General features: G+C 37.9%; 1 protein-coding gene and 1 pseudogene across 4 annotated transcripts in view; both read right to left on the reverse strand.

Moving 5' to 3' along the window:
• The window catches only part of C2CD5 (C2 calcium dependent domain containing 5), an 84,045-nt gene extending 61,682 nt beyond the window's left edge, over positions 1 to 22,363 (reverse strand). For all 4 annotated transcript variants that reach the window (XM_060111858.1, XM_060111857.1, XM_060111856.1 and 1 more), the window contains exons 1-7: positions 22,172 to 22,363; positions 21,929 to 22,047; positions 11,375 to 11,461; positions 9,567 to 9,738; positions 8,188 to 8,283; positions 5,760 to 5,915; positions 4,713 to 4,911 (exon numbers count right to left, since the gene is read on the reverse strand). In XM_060111858.1, the coding sequence (XP_059967841.1) occupies positions 4,713 to 4,911; positions 5,760 to 5,915; positions 8,188 to 8,283; positions 9,567 to 9,738; positions 11,375 to 11,461; positions 21,929 to 22,018 (800 nt within the window). In that variant the 5' untranslated portion in view covers positions 22,019 to 22,047; positions 22,172 to 22,363. The remainder of the gene's footprint in view (positions 1 to 4,712; positions 4,912 to 5,759; positions 5,916 to 8,187; positions 8,284 to 9,566; positions 9,739 to 11,374; positions 11,462 to 21,928; positions 22,048 to 22,171) is intronic.
• Positions 6,995 to 8,101, reverse strand: LOC132498986 (leucine-rich repeat-containing protein 34-like; annotated as a pseudogene).
• Positions 22,364 to 23,190: the final 827 nt, after the last annotated feature.

Here is a 23,190-nt window from a genome sequence, read left to right on the forward strand (position 1 = left end):
CATAAATAAAAATATTTTCAAACAAACAATGCTTTTTTAAGTTACGAAAGAAAAAATGATGACTGCAAATGGTGTGTGTAAATATTCACAATATTTTTTATATTTGCACACACAGATATCTTGAAAAGAAAAACATGTTTCCTTATCCTATAGCATCAAGAGTGCCACAGCTAAAAACACAGCAGAGTGGAAAATGAATATAGGCTACACAGAAACATTGCATTTTATGCAGAAGAGTCGCTTACCTGTTTTCCAACAGCTCTCTTCCACAGAATGAAACAGACCCTACTGTAACAAGTTTTGTATATAAAGAAAATAAGCAAATCAGAAGCTTTGGTAGCTATTTCACTTAGAGTCCAATCATCAATTTTATTTCTAACCAAATGCAGAAATAATGGCAAAAATACATACTGGAGGATTCTCCTAAAAACGCACAGTATACATATACAAGATAGGGTTCTTAGAGGATCTATGGAAGAGACTTTGGAAGCTGGAAGAACACTTTCACTTCCATGTAGTTAGAGCCTCTGCGGCGGCTAAAAACAGGATTTCTTCAGTGCCGCTGGACTACGAGTGAGAAAAGGAGGAAGCAAAGACTTGTGGTACCTGCCTACGCTACCTGCCTGCCTGCCCTCTGCAGCCACTCTGCCCGTGGCCTGCTTCCCCAGCTCTGGAGTCTGAGCAGTCTCGTACCAGTATAGATGAGAGTGGGAACAGACACAGAGAAGTTCTGAGTAAGTCGTGAGCCAGTAGCAGTGTGAATTGGGCTGTTGTGAGTCGAGCGGCATCCATGGCTTGGAGGATGAACCAGCGGAGACCTGAAGGAATTTGTGGTCAAAGTGGAAGAAAAGAAAACAATACATACAAGAGATAGCAAAGTTATGTTAAAATAATTTCAAAGGAGTTTTTAGTTAGGGGAGAAGAATTATTTTTTAATCCCTAGCATGCACAAAACAAGTTGAGATAAAAAAGAAGAGCTAAATATTAATTTGTTAAGAAATAGTTACAAAGAATCAGATTAATAAATTAGGAATGTGAATAAGAAAAATAGCAAGCAGAACTGCCAGTGGAAATAAGTAAGAAAAAGATTAAAATTTGGATTTTCAGTTACTTTAAAATGTTTGCTATTATTTTGATCACCACAGAGCTTACTAAACAATATTTCGGGAAGAAAACACACATAAAAATGAAAAGCCAAATATGATGTTCTTATACTACTTTGAAACTGAGATATGAATAACTGCTGATATAATTATATTTTTCTACAAAGGAAGTTTAACTAACAGAACTGTTTCTGTCTAGCATATCAAGACAGTTATATAAGAATATGAAAAATGATAGCATAAAGAGAAATGAGTGAATTGAATTAATATAAGTAGATCCAATTATTCCATATTTCAGCACCCCAAGTATATAGCTTAAAACCAGGTTACACTGGGAACAAAACAAAGCAAAGGGACACCGCTTTAAAAAAAAAAAAACATTAGTTAAGCAATATAATGACTTTTGTGTAGCTTTCAAACAGAATAGATTATTAAACTTAAACAGAATTTAAACTACATTCTAAATTGAAATTGTGTAAGATATCAACTAATATTCTTCAATAGATCACATCTATGCACATGTAAAAGATACTTAGACCAGATACACAGATACATACATCTATGGCACTTAAAATTTTCACAAAGAAATTTAGCTGAAAGAGCAGTTACAGTGGATGGGGAAAAAAAGGTATATTATATAATTAAGAATCCTAGACTTCATATTAGCAACTATTTCATTGTGCAATGCCTTCCCTTATGCACAATGAGGGGAAATGAATTAAGTCACTACACTCTGAAAAACTACCATACTCCCATTTTTTTAGAATTCAAATTAAAAGTAATCGAGAGCCCAACTTTTCCTGGTCTTTTTTCCTTTTCCGCTGCCCAGTGAACATTCCCAATAATCACAATTTATCAAGATCCAAACATGAGTTTTCGTTAACTGACAATAATGGTCTTTTAAAGACCATCTACTTTCTGAAAATATCACTGTTTTTACTATAGGACAAATGTTTCTGCTTTTGTTGCTAATTTAAATTTTTTAAGTGTTTAACTGGTAAAAATCAAATATCTCATTGGTGAGCAATTTCTACACAAGCAACTGGGTGAGGTTTTATTTTTGTTTTTTCTTTCTCTGTTCAAGTAAGTGGCTAATGGAGTTAAACAGTCTAAGAATCGGTGCCGGACAGAGGAGAAACTATGACTAATGTCTCCTAGAAAGTACTTTTTATTTAAAGTAGAGAATCAATAAACCATATTTAAATGCACTTTCTACCATCAAGATAGTTCAGCTAGGAAACACCAAAGAGCTTTATACTCCGTAATACACTAAATATCTAAAAGGAAAACACAAACTGATGGAGCAGAACACACCATTAATAAAAGTAAAATAAAATGAACATCATTAAATGTTCAAATTATGACATCAAATTAAAATCCAAGTACAATGGAGAGAGCATCACCATGATGTATTCTTTGAGTCCTAATTCTTATCAATCTCCTTGCATGAAAGGTTGCCTTACAAGAATACCCTAGTGGTATTTCTAACATTAAATCTATTCAGGCAGGAACATAATCCAAACTACCTTATCAAATCTCTGTCTAGAATCAACAATGTTAAAATTAAATACCAAAATAATTATAATCAGGTGACTCATAAAACAATTTTAAACTAGCTCCCAAATTGATTCATTAACAAAAATACAAAGAAGCTGGTTGAAATAAAGCAGCCTGAGGTTTGTTTGTTTTTTTTAAATAACATGACTTATGCAGTAATACGCCATTAGAAAATCTTAATGAAGCCACTTAAATTCTTCATGGTGTGAATAGCTGACAGTTTAAGGCAAATGGCTACAACAAAATTAGAAAAAGAAAACTTAGACAAGCTCAGATTTACATTAATGGAACTCTTCCTGAATGAAGGCGAAATGTATTCCCCTACCATCCATATATCACTTGAAGGCACCAACAGGTACTGCAGCCTTCTTTCCACTAAGTAATTCAGTGAAAAGAGGAAAACTTCAGACATCACAGTTGCAAAGGCCAGGCCCCTTCAGGCAGTACAGATAAAGCTGGAGGGTGGCAGAAGGAAGAGGGACCCAGCTCTTTACTTACATTTGCTACGGAAAGAGAACAAAAACCTAAATCCCTCAAAAAGTTATACCTGCAATCTGACTTTACCTGTAGCAGAAGGCAGTTCATATCTTTTTTAAGACAGATTTTAAATGGAAGATAAAGCAAATTCCCTCAATAAATCATTTAAAACAATTATTTCACTTATCAATGTATTTCCAAATAAAATTAGGCAATAGATGTAATACTGTGCTCCCTCTTGTGACTAAAATTTAACCCAAATAACTAAAGGCCAGAAGAAAGGAACAATTAAACAAAAAGAAAAAGTTGAGATAAAGAATCTCACTTTTACATAGACTGTTTGAAAAAAAAATTGTGATTGCTTTCTAGGCAACCTCTCTTGACTACTGCTGAACTGGGAAACATTTTGGGTTTTCTGACTACAGAACTCTGACCTCCTGATGACAAAAGACAGAGGTCAGCACACTATATACAGTACAGGCCAAATCCATCCTGCCATCTGTTTCAAAAATAATTAAGTTTTATTGGAACAAAGACACACTCATTTATTTGTACACTATTGACGGCTGCTTTCATGCAACATCTGCAGAGTTGAGTCCTTGCTATTTCCATTCCAGTCATCTACCAAAAAAGTTTGTTGACCCTTGATCTAGAAGAATCTCTAGAGCAATGGTTCTCAATGGAAGGAGTATTGGCATTTAGTATGGAACAAGTCTTTGTTGTACATAGTTGTCCCTAGCTGTGCGGGACAGTCAGCATTTCTGGTCCCCAATAGAATCATCCCCCTCACCTCAAGCATTACAACAGAAAATATTCATTTCAAGCATTCTTTGTTGATAGCACCACCAACACCATGTTGAGAATCTCTGCCTTAGGCACAAATGATGACACATTAGCCAAATGGAGCCAACAGAAGTGTTCTGTTGGATCACAAATACTTTTTTTAAAAAATGTAAGAGTTTAAATTCCTTTAGATCAAGGTTGGCAAACTCCTTTTTTTTTTTTTGGTAAACAAACATAAAAACTATATGGCCAGTGCTTGAAATATTAACTATCTGGCCTTTTACAGAAAAAGTCTGCCAACATCTGCTTTATGCAGTCCCCAGTATTCTCCATTATACCCAATTATTTTATTTATATAAACTGCTTGGCCTCTGTAGACACTGGAGTTTGAGACCCCTGCACAGGTCAATCTTTCCTGCTTTCTATACTATGTTGCTAATAATAGGCATAATTGGATTATCAGATATAGGGTATTAAGCATTCCCCAGACAACAAGTAAAATTCTTCAGAATGCATAAACATTCATTTTGTGCTTTAGCTATACAGTGTCTAAAGATGTGGAACAAGTTTAATTTTACATTACTTAATTTGAATTTCATGACAGTATAAATAAAATATTAGGAATATCCAAATAGTTTTAAGCTCCAAATATTGATAGCCATCTCTGATAAGAAAATTGCTGCAGGAAAAAATGTATGTTGAACAACTCTACTAAAATGTTTCAAATCAAATGAAAATATGTAGACAAAAGATAAAAAGCTCCATAAGAACAATTTATTGATTCATACTTACTCCTTCATTTCTTTGGATGGGGAATTACATGCAGGAAGGAATGCTGCTGGGCTACTTAATTTATCCAGCGTACACGCTGTTCCTATGGCTCGTACCACTAACCCAGATTCGCCTTCCAGATCAAAGCACTGTAAGTACCCGACAACTGCATTTCCTCTCATTTCAAGTACTTTCAAGCCAATCTTCCTCTGCAGTTCACCTACGAAAAAAGGAAGAAAATACAGTCAGCCTCTTATCTGCATGTTGCATAATACAAAGCTGGACATGGTGGTAATAGGAAAGAGTCCAGAAAATCAGATTATTTAACATATTAAGTGTAACATTATGTTAAGTATAAATATAACATTTGTATGTATTTATAAATATTAAATATAATTAATATGTTAATATAAGTATAAATATATTTCTATTTTCTATTTAAATACATAAATTTATTATAAATATAACATTTGTACTTATTAAATATAACATATTTATTATCTGATATATCTGTGTGAGACTGCGTGTGTATGTATGCACGAGCGTATATATACACTCACACATACGTACATAATAAATACAAACTTTAGATGGAAATAAGTTTTTCAAAGGAAAATAAAGAAAAGTAATGGGATAAGAGTGGCGGGGGAGTAGGGGTAAAAGGAGGTACAAGTCGTCAGAGAAGGACTATGAAAAGGCAACATTTAAACAAAACACCTTAGAGAGATTACCTAAGCTCTGACTACAAATAAACACTCCAAGGAGGAAAACTAGGACTCAGTTTCCTACCTCCTTGTTCAGGGCATTTTCTACCATGCCACTTCATGAGCACAATTTCCTTTTACTACCTAGTTAAGATGTAACTATAAGCTTCTGATTCAGGTTTCGTCTTGTTATAAGATGGCAATGCACATGTGTTCAGAAGGACGGGGCCAGGGATAGGGAATCAGTCAGTTAACAATTCATAGTCTTCATTGTAAAGTTTTAGTAGCATGTCAAAAGGAAGTGAAGAATTTTGGAGGATTAAGTCAATCAGCCATGAAGTTATTATTTTTTTTTTTTAAATACCTGACATTAAAGAAATGAGTCTCTGTCTGGCCTCATTTGATGCCCTTGGTGTGCGAATTCGATCAATCCATTGATATTCTGGGTCTTCGTTGACCACAAGTTCTTCTACAAATCCATGAATTATTACAGCTCTATAGCACTTTGGAATAGATGTCGCTGTTAAAAAAATTATCTATTATGCTTCTATTTATCACAAGGCTAAATTTAACTTTTTAAAAATGTACAACTAAGTTCTTACCTTTTGGATACATAGTACAAGAACATCTTTTACTGTGATAACCTCAATGCAATCATAAAAATACTTTCAATCAAACAGTCTTCTAAGTTCCATTTTATTCTTAGAAATAATCATTTTCCTTCATGAGGCCTCTCGCCTTTCTCAAGTAAGCATAGTAGATATAAACTGTATTTTTATAATTTAGAAAACAGCTACAGACCATCTTAAATAGCGTTCAATACGAAGTGTAAAAAAGTCAAAATTAAAGTGAGCTAGCTGATATTATATAAAAAATCAGAAAGCAGATAATGAATACCAAAACACTCTAGTTATTGGAAGCCCTTTGAAAAAGTTCTGCACACTACATACTGCAGCCTTAAAAACCAAACCATTACCTTTCTGACATAATCTGAGAAGTCATACAGGCCTGTAGTTTCTAATAATCCATGGTTATAAGGCCAATTGGTTCAGTAGTCATTATACTACTTAACAGACTCATTCAATACATAGAACAACGTCACTGGATTTATTAAAAAGGGGAGAATGTGAGAACATCTGTACCAAACTATATTCATGCCTTGAAACTAACTCAACCACATAGGAGTTTTCAACCCTATTAGGCCAGGCTGGCTATGAACTGCCCAGATCTGTTTAATTGTGACCCATATTTCATGGCATCCGCAGGGCTCCATACCTGTAGATGCTTATGTCATTGTGGATAGTACCACAGTGCCGCCTCTAGAGCTCCACTCCTATCTTTCAGCATCCTATACCAGCATAAAATGCCACTGGCTTTTTCTTTTTTTGGACAGTTATTCAAAGCTTAATTATAGTCAGATCTTTTACACATTTGACAAAAGTAATTTGTTTTAACTTTTGAAAGAAACGTAATAGGCAATAAAATATTAACCTTTATAAAGTAAGACAAATACGTGAAAATTATTTTAACCTTTTGTTGACCTACTGGTACAAGAGTAAAACATACATTAGATGAGTAGCTTGCAATCTTCTCTATAAATTAGTGTCCAGTAATTATGCTTTTTAAATAATTCTGCTTTTTAAAGCCATTTGAGACTTCTGCAAGATATACACGTCCATCCACCACAAATGGCTCCACGTCTGTATGGCCTGGTTTTGAAGAGCCCATTTGAATTAAGTCTGAATACGCCACACGGGTAGCCTCATCAAATTTGTTTCCCAAATGTAGACATTAATGGGATTTGTTTTCATTGGCTGAGAAAGTGTGAAAAGTCCTCTCCCTCTATGTTGTCGCTAACCTCTGACAACCCGCTGACATCAAAGTAGCATAGGCTACTGTTCAGATACAGTGTATCACCTGAGTCATATCACAATGTTTTATATTATGCAGACACATACCTAGTTTAACAATGAAGTGATTTTCTTTCAACATGTGGCCTAAATGAATTGTGGACTCTTTCTGTATAGGTCCGTTTGGGTTTATTCCCTTAATTGTTGGGTTTTGAGTTAGGACTGTAGCAAATGCACAGTTCACCTACAAATGCACACTTCGCATTCCCATATCTAATTTCTCTAAGGATGAATTAATTTGTTGCATTGCAGGAAAAAACGTTCCACCTTTATTTTCAATCTTGTTTCCAGTCATTCTTATTTCAGAGCTGTAATCTTATGTAGTGCTTTAACAATCAATTCTCCACCTCAGACCCAATATCACTAAACATAAGGTTTATGTAAATATTGTCTCATTAATATATGGATTCTTCTTTAAAAATTCTGAAAAAGATCCAAAAATCTTCACCTGTTACTCTTTCTACTGGAGTTAAGTGACTGTAACCAGCAATGATTAATGTGATTCCTTCTAATCACACTCTTGTGGGCAGAGGCTGGCACAGAGACTAGAGAAGCGGGGATGTGGGGAACAGCCAGAGGCAGCCTCCCTGTGGGCCACAGTGTCACTGTCATGATGACCGCATGCACACACATGCCCCACTGGATTTTTCTAAAACAACTTTCTATGAACTTGTGAAAAATTAGATATCATTTACTTTAAAATCAGATAAACAGTTCCCAGAGCTACAGTAATTACTTCTGAAAAATTCACAATTTTCTCTTTGGCTTTAAGACCAAAGTATGATAGGTTTTCCATTAGACTTCTGAAACATTAATTTGATTTCTCATATTTAACAATTATTAAATTTCCTATCAAATGAGTAATAAAATATATTTACTTACTGCAAAAGAATTTGACTCCACATGACGACTGCCTAAATCGATTTAAATCATTGAAGAGGTCTACTTTGACAACTACATTGATTTCCCCACGGATACCTAAAATTTCAAAAGGAAAAACAAGTTTCTACCTTAAGAAAATAAAGTATAATTAAATAATCAGGCAAATAATTAATGATTTAAAAATAACGTATCAATCATAACAGCAATGCTAACTTTGTTTCCTAATTATTTTCATTCTATAGATGCTCTATAATTTATTTAAGTAAATCCTGTTCTCCAATTTATTTTACCATTTTAAACATCAATAAATAATATAGAATATGAATAATGTCACAATACACATAAATCTCATCAAACATCTGATCTTCTTATAATAAACTACTATCAATGGAATTGCCAGGTCAAAAATGTAAAATAGACAGAAAAATGCAAGACTGTAGGCAGAAGCATCTGCCAGTTCCTTATGCCCATAATGGTCCATCTGCCATTTTAAAGAGATGACATATTTTTAGGCCAGTGGTTCTCAGACTTTTTGATTGCAGGACCCCTCTACAATCTCAAAAATTATTGAAGATCTCAAAGAATCTTTGTCTATGTGGGTCAAAACCTTCAATATTTACGATACTATAAATTTAAATTGAGAATTTAGACAAATATTTACTTATTACTTCATTTAAAGTAGCAGTAAATCAATTTATGTCAAAATAAACACTTTTTATAAAAATAACTATTTTGAAAAACAAAATAAATTTTAGTGATAAGAGTGGCATTACATTACATTTTTGCCAATCTCTATAGTGTGTAGCTTAATGAAATAGTTAGATTCTAATTTCTGCTCTACATTCAATGTGTGGTAACATCATACATCACAAAACCTCTGAAAACTCCAGTCAACTTGTAAGAAAGTGAGACTAAAAATGGCAAATGTCATGTAAGTATTATCCTGAAAACAGTTCTCATCTCACTTCACAGAGCCTGTGAAAGTATCTCATGGACCCACAGATGTCCCCAGACCACACTTTGAGAACTTTGCTTTAGGCAACAAAAAGCCTTTGAAGATTTTTTTTTCCTTTCAAGAATTTTTAAGCAGAAAAGTTTCAAGATTATTCATTTTAAAATGTGTTTTAGAAACAGAGTAGCAATATTAGATGATTTTCAAATGATGCATTTGCTTACTATATTGTACAAATTTAGCAGGCATTATTTCAAATTATGGTCAGAAAAGTTACAATTCTACCAACAATACAGACTACCACATGTCTACTAAAAGAGAAGACATCTTTTGAAGATACGTATTTTAAAAATACCAGGCACAGCACAAAAGTCTTTAAGGATAAATTAAAAGACTGTGACTTATTTTCTTAAAATGAACTGCTTACCATGAATGGTATCATAAATTGGAAACCATCCTGAGATGACTGTTGCAGCCTCACTGTAGAGTAAAGGATCAATGTCAATGTACACTTTACCAATGGCATCATTTGCGCTATATGTATCATGGTCAAGAACTGTGATCTGGAGAGGTTCATCTTGTAAATCTTCATCATCCACCTAAAAAAGTATATCTTAAAAATTAAATCTTATAATTTAAAAATCTTCATTACCATAAATGTATACATATACCAAATGTAAAAGATTACTTATTTCCAGGAAAAGAAATCTTATAGATTTATCTCTAAGCAAAGGTAGAGCGATTAGTCATTAGGGAAATACAAATCAAAACCAATCAGATAACACCTCACATCTACATTCTTTGTATTAAACTGGTCATCAAGTCTGGTGAAGTCAACCTCCGAAACCTAAATACCTTCTTCAGGTGGTTTAAATATGAGACAGTTCAAAGTAAAAGAATGCAGATGGTGGTCCTTAGCCATAGGAAATCAAACTCACTTCATTCATAATAAAAATGCACATTAAAATTATACTGTGGGGCCTCCCTGGTGGCGCAGTGGTTGAGAGTCCGCCTGCCGATGTAGGGGACACGGGTTTGTGCCCCGATCCCGGAGGATCCCACATGCCGCGGAGCGGCTGGGCCCGCGAGCCATGGCCGCGGGGCCTGTGTGTCCGGAGCCTGTGCTCCGCAACGGGAGAGGCCACAGCAGTGAGAGGCCCGCGTACAGCAAAAAAAAAAAAAAAAAAAAAAATTATACTGTGAATACCACTTCAGACCTACTAGGATGGCTTACATTTAAAAAATAAATAAAATAAAATAACAAGTATTGACAAGGATATGGAAAAACCAAAACTCTCACACATGCTGGTAGGAATGTAAGATGGTGCAACCACTGTGGAAAAGTTTGGCAGGTCCTTAAAAAGCTTAACACAGAAATTACCATGTGACTCAGCCATTCCACTTCTAGGTATAGACCCAAAAGAACTGAAAACAGGGAGTCAAACAGATACTGGTACACCAATGTTCACTGCAGCATTATTCACCATAGCCAAAAGGCAGAACCAAACCCAAGTGTGCATCAACAGATGGAGGATAAACAAAATAGGGTATATTCATACAATGGACTATTATTCGGCCATAAAAAGGAATGAAATTCTGATACATGCTACACAACATGGATGAACCTTGAAAACATTATGCTAAGTGAAAGACGCCATACACAAGAGGACAAATACTTATGATTCTACTTATATGAAATGCTTATATAGGCAAATTCAGAGTCAGAAAGTAGATTAGAGGTTATGAGGGGCTGGAGAGAGGAGGGCATGGGGAGTCGTTGCTGAATGAGTATTTTCTCTTTGGAGTGATGAAAAAATTTTGGAAATAGTGGTGATGGTTGCACAACATTGTATGTATGTGAATGCAATTAATGTTACTGTATTGTACACTTAAAAATGGCTAAAATGGCAATATTTATGATATGTATTTTTATCACATAAAATTCAAAAAGATGTTTAATCTGTACATTATTCTTAAGTGATTTTTGGTATATGCTAAAATCCAGAGAAAATTACTATATAATAATATAATACCTTTTTAATCTGGGTTCTCCTATTCATATATGATATTTTCTGAACTATAACATAATTTTTTGAAAACTCAATATTCTTAGGAAATATTTTTATGGTGTAGGAAAACTACTATACCTGAAATAAAATGTAGTCCAATCATTCCTGGGAAAAAAGGGTCACCTCAAAAATACACACACAAAAATGCTGACATTTAAAAACTTACCTCAAATTTAAACCATTCTGAGTTCCACTGAGGGTTGAGTGACTTGAGATACACATCTGTTTTAAAGGTGGTATTACCAAATTTTACCTAAAAACAAGTAAGAACAATTCAAATAAAAATATAAAAAATGTGAATAAAATTAAAATTTAACATCAGCTAAACAATAGGAGGATTAACCATGAAGGGGATAAAAGACAACTATCCCCTGAGACAAAAGGCAAGAAAGTATGGACGGGTCCAGGCAAGTTTATAAACTACACCTGGAACAAGGGATCACCCACTGTTCTGCTTCACTGGCTCTACAGGGAAATTAAAATCAGACCATTATGTGGAGAAAGTAATCACATGGCCTTCACTAAACAGGAGCTCAGACAAAAGGGGAAAGTCTTAAGGGTGGAGGACCAGCAAAATATAATCAGAAGGTAGAAAGGACAGCTGACTCTTACCATCTCATCGAGGGAATCCAGAACTACAGCCCATTTTTATAAGAACTTAGTAACATATCCTCATATTTTCTCATTTCCTCAGTATTTGTTACTTTTTAAATCCTTACCTGTGCATACACAGTGATCAGCAATAAACTATGGTCATTAAGGGTTTTATGTTTCTATCTTCAGGGACAATAAAAGGGGTTGGAATGGGGAGACTACCCTGTTTCATAGCCAGTCTTGGCAGACACTAAATCAAAATGCAAAAGTAAATAAGAAGAAAAGGAAGAAGGCAGAAAGGAGGCTAAATCCCTGGGACTTGCTTCTAAGAAAGGATGGAGATTGTGAAACCTCAGGCTGGACTTGAGAAGCGGTCAGGAAGCTTAAGAGCAAAATAGTTAAGAAACTACTTCCTAAATTGTCTCACCTTTCCTAAATTTGATCTCTCTAAGCTCTTCCCTAATTCTATCAGTTATCACCATTAAGTATCTTTTCTAACCTCAAAATTCATTAAAGGTTTATCCCGATACCCAGTAAAGAGTTTTGCATGTTGTAGATACTTAGGAAATGCTGGTTCAATCAGATAATCTATGAAATCTCCTTTCCTTCTTGACCTACAACCCTACTATTGGTATTATAATACTTGTAGACATTAATGTTTAATCAGTCCAGAAAATGTTCTAAAAGCAAAATACCCAAACCTAGAGTTATTATCTTCTGTACATTTTTCTAGTTATTTTATCATGCAATTTGAATTATCAAGGAATGATACCAACCATTTGGTACCTAGGCAGTTTGGTCAGAGGGTTGAAAAGGTTTAAGAAATTACATAAAAATAATGAGTTCCTGAATGGTAAGGAATATGATAAAGTCAAAGATAAGTAAGAAAGTGAGAAAAAGGATTTGCCAAATATGTCACAAACAGCTAATTTCTTCAATTTCCAACAAGTTCCTACAAAGCAATAAGAAAAAGATCAACAAACCAACCAAAAAAAGGAAATTCAAAGAAATAGAAATATAGATGTCTTTTAAGTATATCAAGAGCGGAAAACCTCATTCAGACTAAGAGAAATCAAACTAAACCGACATTTTTACTACTCAGGTTGGCAAAGATCAAAAAGTTTGAAAACACACTGTGAATGAGGCACTCTCATACTGTGTTGCTGTGAATGCAAATTACAACAATCTTCACAAAGTGCAGTCTGACAACACTTATCAAAATTTTAAATGCCTATACCCTTTAAATTCATACACAGGAGCACAATGACATATATAAGCAGCATTATAGTAGCAAAAGATTGGAAATAACTTAGAAATCCATCAGTCAGGAACTGGTTAAATTAAGTATGGGAAAGCCACACAATGCAGTGCTATACAGAAGATCGAAGCAGTTCTCCGTGCACTAGTATGGAACAATGTCCAAGATACATACATCCCTCTACTGCAGAGCAGTATGTACGGCATTCTTTGTAGAGGAAAAAAAATGACAAAATGTTATAAGGCATATGATATATGCCTATATATGCACAGATTATTTCTGGAAGGATATACAACAAATGTTAACAGCGGCCACTAAACGAAACAAGACAGATCGGTTAAAGGAAAGGCGATGAGAGGCTGACTCATTCTGTACCTTTTGAATTTTGAGCCATGCACATATATTACCTATTTTTTAAATGGATTATTGAAAATTCAAAAACATCAAAAATTAAAATAAAATTCAAATGGCAAAAACTGTTTTGATTCAGTTATAAAATTCTGGATTCACTGCCGAGAATTTATCCTGAAATACTTTCACATATGGCCCCTTCCCAAAAGATATACAAAAACCTAGTGACAACAAGAAAATGACTAAATAAATCACATGCTCCCTACTAAAGAATGGAGTTGATTACATGTACTGTCAGGGGACGATGTCAGTGGCATAATAACTGAAAAAACCAAGTAGTAGAATATAAAAAGTACGATTATATTTGTTTTTAAAAATATGTAAAAGTTTTTGTTTTTGTTTTTGTTTTTAAAGCAGGGGAGAAGGAGTACATGAATACATGCCAAAGAAGTGACAGCAATTATCTCTGAAGAAGGGACTGATAAGGGTGTAGACAACACAGTACAGTGTTGTAAGTAAGAAGTAAGGGGCTTTCAAGTTTTACCTGAGTATTTGAATCTTTTCTAACAGGAGCTATTCATGTACGGTCATCCCTCAGTACCCACGGGTATTGGTTCCAGGACTCCTCCCACCCATTCCCCCTCCCCACAGATATCCAAATCTGTGGACGCTCAAGTTTCTCATATAAAATGGCACAGTACCTGCACATAACCTATGCACAACCTCCCATACACTTTAAATCATCTCTTTAGTACCTAACACAATGGAAATGCTATGTAACTAGTTGTAAATACCATGTGAATACTATGTAAATAGCGAACACACACAACAAAGTCCAGTTTTGCTTTCTGGAACTTTCTGGAATTTTTCTCCAAATATTTCCTACCTGCAGTTGGTTGAATCCGAGGAAGTGGAACCCAGGGATACGAAGGGCCAACTGTATTACTTGCATAATTTTTTTTTTTACTTTTAAATCACAAATGTTAAAGAAATGAAACAAGGAAAAAGAAACCTGGGAAGAAATCTGCTCATTTACTTATCTAGTTTTCATTACATTTTAATATTCAAAATATCAAAGAAATACTTACTGTTTAACTTACCTAAAAACTGCCTTATTTGAAGTAAAATGTCATTAGGAGTCATAAAAGCATTCAAAACCATTCAAAAGCCAAATGTACTTAAGGAGTTTGGCTCAACTGCCAAAAACAGCATATCATTTCTTAAGCTATGATTTCAGAGCCCTCTTCAGTTTTGTCCCATTATAATGTAGTGCTATACTGTGATTTTTTTTTCTTTTTTTTGGTCAACTGTCCATTCTAGATATAGTAAAAATCTGATAGTCCCCACACTATACTAAACAAACAAGCAAAAGACAAGATTTTAGAAGAAGAAAAAGGCTAGAGTGTATATTTTGCCAACACTGTGGTGATTCCCCTTCTACTAAAGAAGAATCAGAGTTCATTTGGCCTTATTTAATTCGAAGGAGATTTTATTACTCAGCAATTAAATGAATGCCTTACAATTTAGTTAAAGAACATCAGGGATTTTAACAAGATTCCCTAGTAAGGTAAACGCATTCTCTTTCCCCACTCATTAGCTAAATTACCTTGAGAAAGTTATTTAACCTGTTATTTAAAGCTGCTTCCTCCCCTGAAAAGGGGAGTTGCTGTGAGCATTAAACAGGATAATGTATGTAGAGACTTAGCAAAATGTCTGGTAGAAAATGCTCATTAAATATTAATTTCTTTTCCTCTCCCTGTTCCCTCAAAGGCTCCTGGATAAACACAAAATGATAATGTAGTTTAGCGGAACAGTTTGTAACATGCACATTAATATTGGGATATATTTTGATTAATACTCCCCTTGTACAGAATCCCATCCTGTTCATCCTGGAGATTCCCACAATAATCATCCTTAAGTACTACCTGGTCTTCACTGGCTTCCTAAACTCCTCACATCATATATAGTAGAAATTCCCTCAACCCCAACGCAATCAGGACCAATATCTGATTAGTCAATCAAATAATCTGGTTAGATCAGATAATCATTAAAAATGATACAAACAGTAAACATTTTCAAATAAAACATATAAATAAATATTCATTCCTCTATCTTTTATCGTAAGACTGAAGCCTCTTCTTTGAGTAAGGGTCCACTGTTGACAGTTCTGTGTCATCTTTTCTGCATAAACCAAAACATATCATCTGTGTTTGCCACTCTCTCATAACATATCATCTGTGTTTGCCAGTCTGGGTTTCTTTAAAATGTGGTAAAACTTAAAATCACTGGTAAAATAACTATGGATAGAGAATCCTAGATTTTTTACAATCTTCATCTAATTCAAGAGCAATTTTTAGCAACTGTATCCATAATGCTTTACACAGCATTATCAACTTCATTATCCCACTTATTTCACTGATTTGTATAAGATTTAAATAAATAACAATAACAAAGAGTGTTGGCATAAATAGGTTAGGGAATAAAGGCAACTGCCTCTTGGTAAAGCATATCAGCCAACTGATGGGAGAAGCAGGCACACTGGAGTATAATCTAACGGTATGGGGTATTCAAGAATGTGTTTATGGCAGAAATGCAGAGCCCTGGGCACTGTGATGAGGCAGTTAATAGAAACTGGTTAAGAGAGCAGCTGCCGTATAGACTTCTCCCCAGCGTTTTCAGACCACTTAGTAATACGCATCCTCTCTACCCAGCCAAATTTTATTTCCCACTTCTATTCAACAAGAATCCTCCCTTCAATTACATGTGCTATATTCCCTCCTTCTGCTTTTAACGTTTATCCCCTTCATCCAAAAAATGCCCCCTTTTCCTCTCTGCCTATGGAAATGGCACCATCTTTCAAGCCCAGCACAAAGATTTCTCATCACCAGCTCGGGCTTCATTATGTCCCTTTCCTATGAGCTTATACAGTACTTAGAGTCCATAGCACAAAATTTATCCCTTTATGATATTGTAATCCTTCATTATCCCCTTTTTCCTGCGTTAATCTTTCCCTTTCTGCTGGGTTATTCCTATTAGCACACAAATATGTTCTAATATCTTCCACCTTATTTTTTTTTAAGTACTACAAACTGCATACTCCCCCCGAATATCACACTATTTCTCCTCTCCCTTCACAGCCATATTTCCTGTAACAATTGCTTATTAACGCCTCTCCTACTTCCTTACTCCCGTGTACTTTTTTTTTTTTTTTTTTTTTTGCGGTACGCGGGCCTCTCACTGTTGTGGCCTCTCCCATTGTGGAGCACAGGCTCCGGACGCGCAGCTCAGCGGTCATGGCTCACGGGCCCAGCCGCTCCACGGCATGTGGGATCTTCCCGGACCGGGGCACGAACCCGTGTCCCCTGCATCGGCAGGCGGACTCTCAACCACTGCGACACCAGGGAAGCCCTCGCGTGTACTTTAACCCTCTAAATCACTACAGTAATGGGCTTCCGTCCTTGTCACTCCTCAAGCCAGGACCCTTAACAACCTTATGTTGTCCAATCCAGTGATTTCTGTCCCCTTACTTGACCTCTCAGTGCCATTTGACAGTTGAGGATTTCCTCTTTCTAGAAACTTCCTCTCTTGCCTTCTGAGACATTACTTTCTGGATTTTTCTCCCACCCACTGGCTAACAATCTCAGTGTCCTTCCCCTAGTCCTCCACCTCTAATAAATTCTTAATGTCATGTTCATTCAAGGATCCATCCATCTTCTCGCTCCCTCTTCTCTCCCCTAAGTCAATGGTTTGCAAAAGGGACAGAACCAACTTCTAAAGAAACTTTACAAATTTAGGGACGAATAATTTCTAAATTTCAAAAATTTCGTTTTTGGGATGAATAATAATAGTATTTAGTAAGGAAGACCAGAGATGCTAGGTGTCCTGCAATTCAAGAGACAGTCCCCAACAATGAAGACTTGTCTCATGTCATGACTTTCAAATATCCACACCAGATAGCCACATGGGCGAAAAACCCACCTAGACCCTAACTCAGGTTTATAGATAGAATATTATGATGGGTTTTAATACACATTAACTGTCAAGAAATGTAACCACTGTGAAAATTAATGGACAACTCTTTTTTTCCCATGAGTTGACTGTAGTGTATTTTGGGAAATCAGATAACCAATGGCAGTGAAGGCCCATCCAAGATGCCAAAACTACACACCTGTCTCACTCTGTGAGAGGAGCAGTCATGTTCACGTGATTTTACATGGAGGTGAGGTACTTCCTATCCTGAATTCTGCTTTATTTTCTCCACATGGGGAGCTTCTCACCATCTAGCATATTTTATCTCTTACTTAACTATTTTTTTGATTAACTCCTTCCTCCCACTAGAACCTAAGTTCCGTGACTACAGAAACTTTCATTTTGCTCACTGCTCTATCCCCAGCATGCTTTACAACAGCCAGTATAGTACCTGATATAAACAAAGGCTCAGTAAATATCATGGGCGCAACCTGATTACTTCATGTCTTCTGCGGTCATTAACAAGCACTTCCATATTGAAACACATTAAAAAATACTTTTATTTCCCTATCATATTACAGTTAGAGCATTATACTGATATTTTTAAACTGTGGGCATAGATAGGTTATATTAGCTATAGATATCATACCAAGATAGTAAAGGGAAGATTTCAAAATACCTGCTATATAAAGGCAGACCGGGTCTCACAGAGTTGAGAAGCACTGGCCTGTGTGAGCTTATTTTTAACTCATACCTCTCTTCAAAACACCATACTCACAAATCCAACTTTCTCCTTGACAACTCCAATTAAAGGAACCAAAGACATCTCAAATTTAGCATGCCCAAATGGAAGCTGATTCTCAACCCACTCAATTTATCTCAACCCTATGGAGAGTGAGAAAATTGCCCCAGTGACTCCAGAAAGCTAGGAATCACCTTTCAGTCTCCCTTTCCCTGATCCCTACTCCAGTCTACCAACAAATCCTCTACTGTCTATCTTCAAAGCATATCTGGAATCCATCCACTTCTACTCGCAAAACCATCACCTTGACCCTCACTGCCTCTTTTTTGAACTATAATGGAATCTCCTAACTAGTTGCCTGCTTCAGCTCTTTCCCCTCTGCAGTCCATTCTCCAAACAGCAACAAGAGTGCTCATCTCAACAAGTGCTTCCCTCTGAACTGAGAATAAAATCCAACCTTCAGTCATGGCCTCTAGGATCCTGCACAACTGGCTCCCTGATTAACTCTCCAACGTTACCTTACAGCACTCTCCCCTTCACTTACTACATGCCAGCACACACATCTTCCTTCACTTCCTAAAACAAAGCAAACCCTCAGGATCTTCCCTCTGCTGAGACTCTCCTATCCTCCGGCCCCTTTTGCCCGGCCCCTCCCCTACACAGACACACAGACACACAGACACACAGACACACAGACACACACACACACACACACAAACACACCCTGAGCAGCTAGCTCCTTCTCATCCACAGGTCTCTGCCTAACTGGCACTTCCTCGGAGGCCTCCCCTGATAATTCAACCTAAAGTTCCTGAGATTCTCTATCATTTTCTTTCATGGCACTCATCACAACTTGTAATTATAAATGTACTCTTGGGACTTCCCTGGTGGCGCAGTGGTTAAGAATCCACCTGCCAATGCAGGGGAAACGGGTTCAATCCCTGGTCCAGGAAGATCCCAGGTGCTGCGGAGCAACTAAGCCCGTGCACCACAACTGCTGAGCCTGTGCTCTATAGAGCCCAGGAGCCACAACTACTGATAGTGAAGCCCGCGCTCCCTAGAGCCCGTGCTCCGCAACAAAAGAAGCCACTGCAATGAGAAGCCCGCGCACCACGATGAAGAATAGCCCCCGCTCGCCACAACTAGAGAAAGCCCACACGCAGCAACGAAGACCCAATGCAGCCAATAAATAAAAAATATAAATATAAATAAATAAATGTACTCTTTCTTTACTTTTTTTTTTTTTTTTTTTTTTTTTTTCCTTTTTGCGGTATGCGGGCCTCTCACTGTTGTGGCCTCTCCCGTTGCGGAGCACAGGCTCCGGATGCGCAGGCCCAGCGGCCATGGCTCACGGGCCCAGCCGCTCCGCGGCATATGGGATCCTCCCAGACCGGGGCACGAACGCGTATCCCCTGCATCGGCAGGCGGACTCTTAACCACTGCGCCACCAGGGAGGCCCTCTTTCTTTACTTTTTAATGTCTGGCTCCCCCACCAAAATATAAACTCCATAAAAACAGGAACCAAGTCTATTTTGTTCACCAGCACATATGCATCAGCTAGATCAGTGACTAGCATGGGGCCTGGCAAAGAGCAGACACTCAGTAACTATTTGTTGAAAGAAGGAATTAATGAGTCACCCTTTAATCCAACCCCTCCCTCACCAGCAAAAGCCATTTGTTACCAAGGCCTGAGAATTTTACCTAAGAAATGTCCCTCAAATCTTTCCCCTTTAATCCGTTCCCATTGCCATTCTAAATGTGCACATATTATCTGGGTAATTTTACCACCTTCTTAACTCATCTCCTTGCCTCATCTCTCATCTATCCAGCCCATCGATAACATCACCATTCAAGTCATCGTACAAAGAAACAACCTCATCTAAACATGATCTTACTGCTTTTCTGCTTGAAGAACTTCCCCCGTTTGCCCTCTATTTACAAAAAACACATAAAAGGGCGCTGGCACCAACCTACCTTCCCAGCCTTATCCCTCACAACCTCCACTACGCACACATCCGCTTTGACTCCAGACACATCCCAAACTAAGACGGTTTCCTAACACACCATGTATGCCACTCTGTGCCTCTGATGTTCCCTCTGCCTGGTAAAATCCTGGGTACCCTACAAGGCCCAGTTCAAATGTCACTTTTTTTAGGAAACCTCCCTAAACCTTCAGAGACAGAATTAAGTTTCCACAGTCTACAGAAACACTCATCATCTTGTCTGGAGAGTCAGTATTTGCACCGTGGATTAACAAACCACTAGGCTTTGGAGATTTACAAGGTTAAGGCACCTTAGGCAAATTATTTACTGTTCCTAGGCTTTTTTTTAAGTTATAAAATATTTTTAATTGTAAAAACAGTCAGTAGAGGTTGACGATGCAAATGTTATCTCAGAACATTTTCCCTTGTTTCCTGAATTTGCTAGGTTCTTATGTACCAGCAAGTCCCCATAGCAGTTCTCAGGTTTCATGGTTCCTTTCAGATATGTTTTAATTGATTACAAGTATATATTGCTTGGAAACAAAAGTCCATGTGATATTAAAACAAATAAACAAAAAACTTGTGTCTTTCAGGTACTTCAATTACAATATGGGAAAATAATACAATAGCAGGACTGTTATAAGGACTAAGAATTGAAAAAAACTTAGCACAGACCTGGCAATAATGAGACTCAATACGTATTAGCTATTATTAACCTAAACTGTGTGGGTCAGTCTCTGAGATACCGGAAAGCAAAGACGAGGCTTTGGCAATCTGTGTATCCCCATGACCTATCACCTGGCCCAAGAACACACCCAGTAACTGTTCCTCACATAAAAATGAAGTTGAGCTTGAGAATTGCAATGGCAATGCCTGATTAGGTCAGAGAATCTTTAACGAACATCAATAATATTGTATATTGATATGGAATCAGGCTGTGTATTATCATGCATCTATCAACTCTAAACATTAATAGCCCAAATGATTATCGTTCTAATGCTCTGGCTCATCGTGACAATTTTTATTACAATCTCACTTGGCTTCTTTCTCTGGATTATTACTTTCCGGGGCCTGTGCTAATTAGCATGAGCTCTGGCTCATCGTGACAATTTTTATTACAATCTCACTTGGCTTCTTTCTCTGGATTATTACTTTCCGGGGCCTGTGCTAATTAGCATGAGTTTTAAACTAATCATTAGATTTAAAAAGCAATTTTGCAATTTAAATCCATGGCACTTAATTGGCTTCATACCACAAGGCACTAAATTACCCTGAAACAGCTCCTCAGACCTACCAGTCTATACGAGAGAAGAAAAGTGTTACACTTGTGTTTTAGAACTTACACTGATGATTCAGAAAATCCTATGTTAAAGACTAGATCGCCTTGCAGCTCCCCCAGTGCCCATAACGGACCGTATCTACATTCTTAAACATCATCTCCATCACTCTAGCATTAAAAGCTAGCTACCCTCCCCCCACCAAAGAAAGGTGTGTGTGTGTGTGTTTCAGTGGCCGCGTGATCACTGCTTGGGATGTCCTGACTGGCAGGTGGCCTGTTAGGAGTCCTGACATCAGGGTCACCCTGCAGGCAGAGCAGTAACAGCCTCCCCGCGCGGCACAGCGCGCCGCGGACGCCTGCGAGCAGGGCTTCTATCACATGGGCTGCAGTCTCGGCAGTCAGCCCTCCAGGGAGGGCTGGACAAGCACGGCACCCAGCAGGGCGGTCGACAGGGGAATAGGCTGAGAGGCTGCGGGCGAGGTGACTAAGATCCTTCACAGGGCTCGGCGCTCCCTGTGTTTGGAGGGGCAGGACCTTGCACCAACCTCCACGAAGGCATCAGTCAGGTCACTAGCTCGGTCCATCACCGGCAAATGGCGCCCGGCCACGATTTTCACCTTCAGCTTCCCAGGCATCGTCTCGGCTTCGGCCTCTCCTTGGACTCCTGAAGAAATAAACAAGCGAGTCTGCGCCGAGAGCCCAGCGGGGCGGGGGAGGGACTGGGGCGCGCGGGGTAACTGACAGCGGAGGGTGCGCGGGGACGTGCCACGCCGCCGGCCGCCACTTACTCTCGGAAGAAAAAGGAAGCCGTCCTGCGCGGGAACTGAGGCCTCATTCCGGAGAGGCAGCCGGAGGAGCGGCCCCGGTGGAGGCTTCTGCCCCGGCTCCACAGCGCTGGCCAGAGAAGCAGAAGCTAGTCAACATCCCATTGACCCGCAGCCGCCCCTACGAGTGTTTCTCCTCCCCCCAAAATGGCGGCTCCCAGGGCGGGGAGGAGGCATCGATCGCTCGGCGCTCGGCCCACTTCTCCCGGGAGGCACTAAATTCGCGGAGAGCAGATGAAGGAGGCGGGACGGACTTCGAGGAAGCTGGTAGGCAGGGAAACGGGTCGAGCCCCGCATCATCCACCGAGTCTGGGGCTGTAGGTTGGTACCCTGCTGCTTCCCAGGAAGAAAACCGGCCCACCCTCTAGGAACGAACCGCAGCTGCGGCTCGGTAACTTCTGCAATGCATTTCCAAAAGGCTGGGACAGAAGGAGCAGCAGCGGAGACTACTAGAGGAGCGATTTCAGTCTGCCTTTAACGACCCACTAGTAGTTCGTGAAATCAGCTTAACCGGTTTCCACCTGGAAAGGGTACAGTTTTTCTTATATCTGAAACAGAGTGAAAAATTTCAGGAACCTCTCGGATAGTCGAGTAAGTATTCTGCAGTAACACTCTTTATTCAGTCATATACACGTGTACTGGGTGACAGATGTTAAGGTAGATCTTGGGGGAAAAACAAAAACAAAAAATTTCGAAATCCAAAGCCACTGCTTGAAAGAAATTGCCCTGCACTCTTAGATCATCTCAGTGTGGTTATTAAACATCTGCAAACCTAAAGATAAGACCTACAATGCTGGCAGTAGTTCAGGACCTCCTACCATAGGAAATTGTGTTCGACTAATTGGACGAAATAAGCTTGATTAAACATCTTGAAGAATCGACCCAATTGTGTATATAGATAGATAGATAGATAGATGCTAAAATGAGGCTTAATTTATAAGCTCAGACCATCAGAAAAAAATTAGGGAAGTTGAAACACACAC

This window comes from Mesoplodon densirostris, chromosome 11, assembly GCF_025265405.1.
Source record: "Mesoplodon densirostris isolate mMesDen1 chromosome 11, mMesDen1 primary haplotype, whole genome shotgun sequence".
Taxonomy (NCBI): domain Eukaryota; kingdom Metazoa; phylum Chordata; class Mammalia; order Artiodactyla; family Ziphiidae; genus Mesoplodon; species Mesoplodon densirostris.